This window comes from Wasmannia auropunctata, unplaced genomic scaffold, assembly GCF_000956235.1.
Source record: "Wasmannia auropunctata unplaced genomic scaffold, wasmannia.A_1.0 LD283143.1, whole genome shotgun sequence".
In the NCBI taxonomy this organism is placed as follows: domain Eukaryota; kingdom Metazoa; phylum Arthropoda; class Insecta; order Hymenoptera; family Formicidae; genus Wasmannia; species Wasmannia auropunctata.
In genome coordinates, this window is record NW_012079747.1 from 44057 (window position 1) to 54709 (window position 10653).

General features: G+C 33.4%; 2 protein-coding genes across 4 annotated transcripts in view; both read left to right on the top strand.

Annotated features, from left to right (window-relative positions):
* The window catches only part of LOC105461600 (glucose dehydrogenase [FAD, quinone]-like), a 5867-nt gene extending 3860 nt beyond the window's left edge, over positions 1 to 2007 (top strand). For both annotated transcript variants that reach the window (XM_011708102.1, XM_011708101.1), the window contains exon 2: positions 1 to 2007. This exon is cut by the window's left edge and continues 883 nt beyond it. In XM_011708102.1, coding sequence (XP_011706404.1) covers positions 1 to 1031 — 1031 coding nt within the window. In that variant the 3' untranslated portion in view covers positions 1032 to 2007.
* A 151-nt stretch (positions 2008 to 2158) lies between these two features.
* Positions 2159 to 8916, top strand: LOC105461601 (glucose dehydrogenase [FAD, quinone]). Of its 2 annotated transcripts, XM_011708104.1 has the most exons (5): positions 2159 to 3005; positions 4824 to 5030; positions 5100 to 5600; positions 6245 to 6428; positions 7479 to 8916. In XM_011708104.1, the coding sequence occupies exons 3-5, from the start codon at positions 5184 to 5186 to the stop codon at positions 8747 to 8749; spliced, it is 1872 nt and encodes a 623-aa protein (XP_011706406.1). In that variant the 5' UTR covers positions 2159 to 3005; positions 4824 to 5030; positions 5100 to 5183; the 3' UTR covers positions 8750 to 8916. The 2 variants fall into 2 exon arrangements, with proteins under 2 accessions (XP_011706406.1, XP_011706405.1); XM_011708103.1 differs by having other exon boundaries at positions 4824 to 5600.
* Positions 8917 to 10653: the final 1737 nt, after the last annotated feature.

Here is a 10653-nt window from a genome sequence, read left to right on the forward strand (position 1 = left end):
ATACTCGAGCGGTCGGAGTACGTGTGACTTTAAAGGACGGAAGAACGATTGACGTAAGGGCCTCGAAGGAAGTAATCCTGTCGGCCGGTAGCATTGCTAGTCCGCAACTCTTGATGCTTTCGGGCATCGGGCCCGAGAAGCATCTACGCGAGATGGAAATCCCCAAGGTCGTTGATTTACCTGTCGGCAAAAACCTTCAGGATCATGTCACGTGGTTCGGCTTATATATGACCTTCAAGAACCGGAGCGCAACACCGCCATCACCTACATATATCCTAGATGTAGCTTACGAGTATTTAATACACAATCAAGGACCTCTGGCAGGTATCGGCAGTTACGACCTCATGGGTTTCGTCAATATACACGACTCGAGCGCCAAATATCCCAATATTCAGTTTATTCATGGTCACATACCACAATGGCACATACCCATGGCGACCAGTTTTCTCGACGGCATTCACATGGACACGGAAATAGCTCGAGAGATAATAGGAATCCTAACAGAGGCGGATGTGCTTCAATTTTTATCAATTCTACTAAAACCAAGGAGCGTAGGAGAGATACGGCTACGTAGCAAAAATCCAGCAGATCCGGTTAGAATTTACGCCAATTATTTTTCCAAACAGGAAGATTCAGACACGATGTTGAAATCCTTGGACTTTCTCAAGAAAATGCTCAACACCGAGACGTTCAAACAACACGAGGTGCGGTTACATCACCTAGATATTCCTGGTTGTCGTCATGCTAAACCCGATTCCGAGGAATATTGGAAGTGTAATCTGCGACATACGTCATCTACTCTCTTCCATCCTGTTGGAACGACAAAAATGGGTCCTCAGGGCGATCCCACGGCCGTTGTAGATCCTCGCCTGAAGGTTCATGGAGTACAGGGATTAAGGGTCATAGATGCGTCTATTATGCCGACGATTACCGGTGGAAATACGAATGCACCGACGATAATGATTGCGGAAAAAGGTGCAGATTTTATTAAAATGGACTGGGCGGTTATGGAAGGCAAAGACGAGTTGTAAAAGGAGTTGCAAAAGTCTTGACTTGTACTTAAGTTGCTTTTATAGGAATAAGTTGAGTTTTTTGTGCCTTTTCAGCTCCTTCATCCCCTTAGCAATTTCACGTGTCGTAGATAACAAAATACATAGATAATAAAATCAATTAAAAGTGTTTAAATAAGCATATTTAACCTTAGCTTGGCATGAATCAAATTGATCCAAGCGAAACATTTGCACAACGTATTATTCTTTTTCGAGGTTTTTAAATTTTGAAAATTGCGATTACGTAAATCTCTGAGGAGTACTTAGTATAAATCTGCAACAATCAGATTTTTTATCGGTTTTTGCTTTCGACACAGAGAGCAAATGTAATTATTGCTGGGTGAGACACGAGTGTGCCAAAAAAAAAAATAGAGCAACGTTTCAAGTGGAGAAAATAAGATTTACAAATTATTTGTCTTGTATTTTAAGATAATTATTAGAATAAATCAGTAATTTTTAATAAAAATGAGTTTTATTAAATAATAAAATAAAATTTATGCGCTCCAATAATATATAAAACAAGTTTTTTATAAATTACATCTAAATAGAAACTGCTCATGTGTGCAAAACAAAGAAAATATCAAATAAAAAGGCTAAAAAAACAAAATAAACTAGAAGTAAAATTAAAACTTTACTATAAAAACATCATTGAAAAAAATGCTAGAACGTTTTGAAACGCCGAGCCTTCTTTAGCTAGTAAAATTCTTACAAAACCAATAAAACCAAATGTAAGAATAATATAATATATTGTAATAAAATAAAATTAAATTATTAAATTATTAAATTATTTTAAAAATACAACAGTTAATAAAGACAACGAATTATAAACAATAAGAGGTTATATTCACAAAATTCTTTGACAATTACCTATGAACTACTTAAGTTATTGCGATTTTGAGGCATCTCTCCTTGAAATCAGGAAGCGCACAGTTTTAATTTTACATCTAGTTGTTTTTTTTGTGTTCATTTCTTGGCCTTTTGAGATTTGATACTTTCCTTTTTTATGTTACAAACAATTTTATATATTATATATTATAATTTTAATAAGATGTATGTTATATATAAAAATATATTCTATGATAATAAAATATTAAAACTTCGCAACAGAATACTATATAATTATTAAAAACTGTAAATTTTATTATTCTAAATTAGATATTAGTGACCTCCTTGCAGTTTTTCTGTTGACATTAAAGAATTGAATTAACGATTTTTTTTTAAAGTAATATCAACAAGTTAAATTATAAGATCCCATAATTATTAAATCTTGACTATTGCAAATGCAGACATAGTATCTTTTTTTCTTAAAGTATGCAAACTTACTCACTTAATTGCAAAACACTATCTTTTCACACTAAAAATCCAGTTTACAAATAATAATTAAGATAAATTTACATTATTATAATATCTTGTTATATATTATTTCAAATATTAATATAAATTATATGTATGTATATTCAAGCACACGATTTTGTTAGACCAGCTATGTCTGTGAATACATTCATAATTTGCTGTAAATACATTCGTAACACAACGTATTTCATAAAATTAAAAATTTCACATTCTTTTGAATTTAAATTTCATTTTCCATCTTAGATCAAATATGTGTAACACCTTTATTACTAGCCTTACTTTAAGTTTTAATATTTAAGATCAACCGCGCACTTTGTGGAACAAGGATAAGGGAAAGGTGATATGTGTCTTAGTGAGGTAGTGGTAAGTCTTCATAGTTTATACAACCAACATAATGCTTAAAGTCTCAGTCTTTCGCTTTCTCTGCCACGTTAAACTGCTCGATCGCGCAACATCGTTTTAATGCCACGTGCACCTACGTGATTCTTTTATCTTTTTGTCGAGACAGTTCTTGTATCAGTATCATGATGAAGAATAATACTTTTGTTGAAGAAAAGAAAATGGTCGATTTTTGTTATCGCGCACCGTAATGCTCTCTCTTTCGTAAGTTGTATATATGTATATATAATACATAAGATGTATATACATAAATATTAACGAAAGCAACTAATGTATCATTATTTTCAATTTCAACAGATCACAATGCAATGAAAAGTTTAATTTTTTAAAGCTTATCCTCCTACTTACAATGTGTTTTCAATTAAACCAATGTTTCGAATTGAAACTAATGCATGAAGTGGAAATGTTTCGTAATTGTTCCTCAATATATACGCTCTTAATTAAAGATAAATTTATGAACATTTTTAATCATATTTTTTAATCATTTATATATTCGTTTTGGACAAAATTTTAATCTGAAACGTTATAGAATTTATTATCAAGCGCTATACTAAATAAAGAAATACAAATAGCAAAGATAAAAATATATTGATGAAACATTTCAAGCATTTATTACTAATCAATCACCTATATTAATATTTAAAATTATTCTTGAGCAATTTATGTTAGAAGGTGAAATATTTTAGAAATGTGAAGGAGGATGTACCTATAGTATTTGAAGTTTGCAAAGCCATCTTTTACCTACGTATCCTTTAGCCAATTTGGAATCTCTATTCATAAAGAGTTTTTTAAGGAACATTTCTTTTCATAAGTTATAATTTATTATTAGATTACAACATGGCTGATGATCGATGAAAAAGTTTTCGAGAAAACTACATTTTGAGATATATAGCAAGCAGAAAAACTTTAGTTCTTGTTTAATTCTCATTTCAAGCAAACTTTAATATGATCTATATGATTAATTACAATCATATTTATTATTTAATATTAAAAATTAGAAAATTAGAAATTTGGAATAACTGATGATTCTCCTTGATATTATCGTTAAACAAATCGAGTTAATTCTAAATTGATCAAGGATTTTAGAGATAAAAAATTCGTAAGTTTTCTAAGTTTGGGAGGGGAATAATTCAAACAATAATTTCAGAAACAATTTTTCGAAAACAATTTTATAGTAAAAAAAGAATAGATATATCCTTACTCTCAGTTCTTTCAAAAAACTTTTAATAAATGTAAAATGAAAACTGTGTGATTTCCAGGCTAACTTTCTAAATTGTTGCAATATTCATATGTGCATATATACATATAGGTATATATATAATGTCCAATAACGTGACGGTTCGGTAACGGTCTCTAGATTCAGATTATTTTAGTCTTTCAATACTTGTGGTGCTTTTTAAAATCATTTCTCTATTAATGCCCCGAATTTCACTCATTTATACTGTTTGCTGAGATTGCTTATTATTTGCTTGAGAGCTACTTAAAGGGCTACTTAATATTAAATACGCTACATGAATGCCGGTTCAAAGTGAGTTATGTAAAAATCAGTTGCCCAACTTCTGATTTCAATTTCACCTTATCGAGAAGATCAGCCATCTGATAGTTTCGAAACGGAACTATGTAAGCCAAGGATATAGAAACAAATTAATTATCTATTAATGCCGTCAATATATTTTTATATTTTTTATAATACAAAATGTTGTAAGTCAACAATTTATTTTTCGAATAGCAAAATATGCGTCATTTTGTGAACATCTAATTAATTAAAAATTAAATCCTCATTGGTCACCTCGATTTCATAGATGGAATTTTCTTTTTTGCTGTTACAATGAAAAAAAATTGATATTAGATTATACAATGATGATTGGATTGACAGCTATGTACACATTGAACGTTTACTTGAGAAAAAAAAGAATATCATAGAAATGTATCGTTAGAAAGATAAAAATATAATATCATTATCAAAGAATCAATAATTATAGGTATTCTAATAAGTAAAATAGATTTTTATTTTGTTTTCAGATTTTCACGCAAGGTCTCGAGAAGAAAAGTGTTCCGACAAATTTTTATAATTAAAGCATGTAACATAAGAGTTCTGTGATTTGTCATCATTAAGTAATTTCTGTTACAAATGTTTCTAAATTTTTTTATGGCTGTGTGGATTTGCACATAATTGCAACCACGAGCAACTATGAAATCACAAGATCGAGACGTACGATAAAAGATAAGGTATTTATCTGTTATACTGAATAGAGATAGTTGTTATAAAATACAATCGGAAAAAACCTATACATGCAGAGAACGTATTCGTGAACTTGGCTACTTGAATGTGTAAGTTTCGGACAAGATCAATAGTAATCAAGAGCACGACCAGAGCGAGAGATGAGCGTCGCGACGGTGGTCGGCGCCGCTATCAAAACAGCCACTGTCCTCCTTGGCGTCGGTATTGGTAAGATAACTATAATCCCAGTGCTGATTGCCGCGCTCGCATACTTCAATTATGATCTTATGGACCCGGAAAACCATCCACGCGTGACGAAGCAATTAAGGAAAGATTACGACTTTGTTATCATCGGTGGTGGTTCAGCTGGCAGTGTGCTAGCCAATAGGCTAACTGAAAATCCTGAATGGAGTGTACTATTATTGGAGGCCGGAGGTCATGAGACCGAAATAACCGATGTGCCGATACTATCACTATATTTGCACAAGAGTAAACTCGATTGGAAGTATCGCACACAGCGGCAGGATACGGCATGCCAGGCGATGGTCGATCGCCGATGCTGCTGGACTAGAGGCAAGGTAGGTATATTGTAAAATAGACATCGAGCCAAACTCAAGTTCTGAGAGCTAGAAAAAGCTCAAGCTACTAAGATAGTTAGGAATATCATGTAAAAAATATCAAGAATAAAATAAAAAAATAAAAGTTCTATCTTATGGCTGTAGAGAGTTTATAGATACTTTGGAGAAGTGCGAGAAGAAAAATGTATCCAAATAAAAGATTTCAGATATTTCGAAAGTATTCACTGTCAAACGATTTATATTAATTTACAATATTTACATTATCAATATACTCTATTACCAAGATATTAAATCATTGAAGACTCGCTGATCTCGAGTTAATTGCGTTCAAAACGAAATTAACAATTATTACAACAACGTTGTGAAGTGTCGAGGGTCAAGTATACATGCGTGGCACGAAGCTAGAGTGAAAGTAATTCTTCGTTCCATTACTCATTGTCAATGTACAAAATTTCTTGTACTACGAATGCACATCAATTATTTTATATCGCAATTTAATTTCTAGATGCAAAGTAAGAACAAAAGAAATGAAATGCATATATTGGAGATCGTATTGACAATAAGAAGTCAAATTAATTAATTTGTTCGCCTGACCGAATGCTACTATTTTACTTTGTGCAATCTTCGATTAAATAACATTTCAGGTGCTTGGAGGCTCTAGCGTCCTGAATACGATGCTTTACGTGCGAGGAAATCGGCGCGATTTTGATCAATGGGAGAGTTTCGGAAATCCTGGTTGGGGATACGAAGATGTACTCCAGTATTTTAAAAAGTCAGAAGACCAAAGAAATCCGTATTTAGCACGCAATACAAGATATCATGGTACAGGTACGCTTCTTTGTTGCGCATTTCTGCATTTATCGTCACATGTATTATTTAAAAAAAAATCATCCTTAAGGCGATGTTGAACGACAGTCGAACTTGATGATATCACTGTTTTACTTTCCGATGATTTGTGCGTATATATGCGTGTAGTATTGATGTAGTGATGTGTTTATGTTTACTACCACATCAATATCACGCACACGCTACTACTTCTCTTATGCGTACAAAATTTAACTTTTATATGCAGCACATGTTGTCACGAGTCAACTGCAGAAACCGATAATTTTCTAATTTGTTTCGTTTTTTGCATCAAATTGTAGTAGCCGCAGTCTGTTATTGTCAATACTTTAATTCTGGAAACGGATTTATAATTCTGTAAAATCAATTAAAAAAATCAACTTATTCGAAATAATCGTATTCAATTGATAAAACAGACCTATGTTCAGCATCGCCTTAAGGCGGTAAAGCAAATTGAACGCAATTATTTTTAAATTCACTAATCTTTTTATTGATTTCACAAAATTATGTACCCTTTTCCACTTTGTTTATATTAAAATTTTTAAGTATAGACAATAACGGAATGTGGATGATGCAATTTTGTAGGAAAAAATTGTCAAAAATTACAGTTTTGTAATCGATTTCTATAGCGTCGACTCGTAACAACATTTGCTTGGTATAAGAGTTTTAGATTTTATACGTATAAAAACTGTAAAACATTCTTATTCGGGATTATATGAAAGAATAATACTGTGTTTTTACTAATGAGCCTATAGGTGTTTCAGTATAGAGAAAGATGAATTTGAAAATATTATTGTATATATTGCGTGGGACGTATGTAATAATAAACATTAACACGTCACTATACATTACTACACCAATATCTCACACATACATATGCATAATTGTATTGGATAAAACAGCGTCGCCATAGAATTCGGCCGTCCTTCTAGCATCGCCTAAATGCTTCATGCGCGCGCGCGCGTGTGCGTGTGTGCGTGTGTGTGACGTGACAAATATATATTTTTTATTCTTTTCGAAACCCTCTTTTCCCAGGAGGATACTTGACCGTGCAGGACAGCCCGTATGTCACTCCATTGGGCGTTGCATTCCTACAAGCAGGCGAAGAAATGGGCTATGATATTTGTGATATCAATGGAGAGCAGCAAACTGGTTTCGCCTTTTTCCAATTTACAATGCGACGCGGTGCTAGGTGCAGCACCGCTAAAGCATTTGTGCGACCCATTCAACTGAGAGAAAATTTTCATCTCTCTCTGTGGAGTCACGTGACTCGAGTGTTGATTGATCCACAAAGAAAAAAGGCATATGGAGTAGAGTTTATCAGAGACGGTCGTAAAGAAGTAGTATTCGCCAAGAAAGAGGTGATTCTTTCGGCCGGCGCTATTAATAGTCCACAATTGCTAATGCTTTCCGGAGTAGGGCCACGTGCACATTTGGAGCAATTGGGAATTCCCGTGATTGAAGACTCACCCGGAGTCGGGCAGAATCTACAGGATCACATAGCGGTTGGTGGACTCGTTTTCCCAATCGATTACAAGATTAGCATCGTGATGAATCGAATAGTGAATATTAATTCAGCGCTAAGATATGCCATTACCGAGGATGGCCCGTTGACGTCCAGTATCGGCCTCGAGGCGGTCGGCTTTATTTCCACCAAATATGCCAATCAGACCGATGATTGGCCTGATATCGAGTTCATGTTGACATCCTCGGGAACTAACTCTGACGGTGGCGGCCACGCGAAGAACGCTCACGGTTTAACTGATGAATTCTATAACGAAGTGTTTAGTAAAATCAACAATCATGATGTTTTCGGTGTTTTTCCGATGATGTTGAGACCCAAGTCGCGCGGTTATATCAGACTGAAATCTGCGAACCCTTTAGATTATCCGCTACTCTACCATAATTATCTCACTCATCCAGATGACGTGGCAGTGCTTCGCGAAGGAGTCAAGGCGGCTATCGCCTTTGGCGAGACCAGTAGTATGAGAAGATTCGGCTCTAGATTTCATAGCAAGCCATTACCTGGTTGCAAGCATATTGCACTGTATACCGACGAGTACTGGAATTGCGTTGTCAGACAATACACGATGACGATATATCATATGAGCGGCACCGCCAAAATGGGCCCGCCCATTGACCCAATGGCGGTTGTGAATTCAGAGCTAAGGGTTTATGGAGTTGAGGGCTTGCGAGTGATAGACGCATCTATTATGCCGACAATTACTAGTGGCAACATCAATGCGCCCGTTATAATGATCGGCGAAAAGGCGGCTGATATGATAAAGGCAAAATGGACAAGATAAACTCTCATTTCCAAAGGAACAATGTCACTGTCGCTGCTTTTTGACACGCGGCTCTCGATCAATTGCGTAATCGCAATGTAATATAAAGACGCATGGCTAAGTAGAAACAAATAGCTTTATGCATATTTTCGTGAAAAAAATTTAAAAAATAAAAAGAAGACAAGAAAGCGTTACGTATTCATGAGTTTTTGTTCAGATTTCAACGAAACTATGCTATTTTGAATGTGATTTTTTCCATCAGATTAGTTTGAAATTAACGTTTGCAAGTGATTCAGTACATAGAAAAATATAAGAAAACATTAAGCATTAAAAAAGGTTCTATCGCTTGGACCAAAATTTGATTATTTTATCTATCATCCTTTAAGATCCGAATAGCTTATAAGAAGAAAGCAAACAAACAAACAAAAAGAATATAAATGTTACACGTAAACGTGCGATATTTGTAATATTGAATTATCCTTGACTAAAATTTTTCACGTATAGGGTTCAAACATTAGAAATACAGTTTACGTTCAATAAAGCGCTTTACGTACTCGTATATGCCTAACGCAATAACATAATAACAACACAAACCGACTTGTGCATCCGATTTCGACAATTATTTTCGAAATTTCTACCACTTCAGAAAAAAAGAGAGTATTTTCATTGGATATACAATTACAGATTGAAAAAAATCGTTAAACATTCGTTTATTTGAGGCAAGACGCTAGTGTCTCTTCATTATTTATATCAATAGAGATATATTGTAAAAGCATCTTATAAAAGCACTGACCTGATCAGACTGGTTGACATACTTGATGTTACATGAAAATGTTGTTGATAAAAACATTATTCCGTAACTGTTTCGAAATATTCACATAATTAAATTCTAGATACTCGCGCGAAGACTGTCGACAAGATGAGTAATTATATAAATGTTGCATATGAAATTTGTCATAATTGTACCAAGAATTATGCCGGCGAGTCTTCATTATGCATATAAAGATGTTAAGTGAGATAAGAATCCATCAATGGTGAATGTGTTCCACTTTTAAGACAAAGATGATTATATTATAAATAAAAGTAATTTTGCTGATACATAATATCTATTTAAACTATAAAACTTCCTTGAAATTCTTGTTCCGCAATTGTTTCGATTTCGAAACGTTAAATTGTTATTAATTATTTTCGCATTTAATTATTTTAATATTAATTTTAAGTCTCTGTAGAAAATATATAGACAATTGTAATGCATAAAATTAAAAATTTCTTATATATATATATATATATATATATGACAATCTTTAGTAAGCACATAAGCAAATGATATAAAAAATGTTATTTTCTCTCTATATAAAAGCGGCAATCTATAATCTATTGCAAGGATTACATACGAATGAGAAAATTGTGCGAATTAGCATTTCTAAGATAGAAAACCGATATGAAAATTTGCTCGATCAGATCGCGTAAAGTGCATCAGCCGTAACTAATCTGCCATTGCGTCAGATCTACTATGCTCTCCATTGTAACAACATGGCACACAGTACAAACTGCTGTAATTGCGGTTCTATAGTAATCAATTATCGATCCATCCATACAAAGTTGCTGCACATACTGTGTACAATGACACAAATATGTTACCATAATGATTTTGTGTAAGCTCAGGCAAAAGTATACATGTACACGTTATGCAACACTTTTACGGTTATCATTAAAAACTACGTAGACGCGTCGTTAAAAGTTGAGTGGTTAATAAAAAATTTAACATTGGTTATTTTTAATTGGTGATGCGATACACAAAATACAAGATGCAATAATTAACGTTACTCGACTCGTAACAGAACGTAAATAACGCAAATAAATTTGAAACAAACAATATACATATATATATACATATAAAGTGTATATATATATATATATATATA

Excerpts from the sequence above, each read along its gene's own strand:
- LOC105461601 (XM_011708103.1), top strand. The coding sequence starts at position 5,184 with ATGAGCGTCGCGACGGTGGTCGGCGCCGCTATCAAAACAGCCACTGTC. Across the intron at positions 5,601-6,244 it reads GCTGCTGGACTAGAGGCAAG|GTGCTTGGAGGCTCTAGCGT; the intron begins GTAGGTATATTG and ends ATAACATTTCAG. Across the intron at positions 6,429-7,478 it reads TACAAGATATCATGGTACAG|GAGGATACTTGACCGTGCAG; the intron begins GTACGCTTCTTT and ends CTCTTTTCCCAG.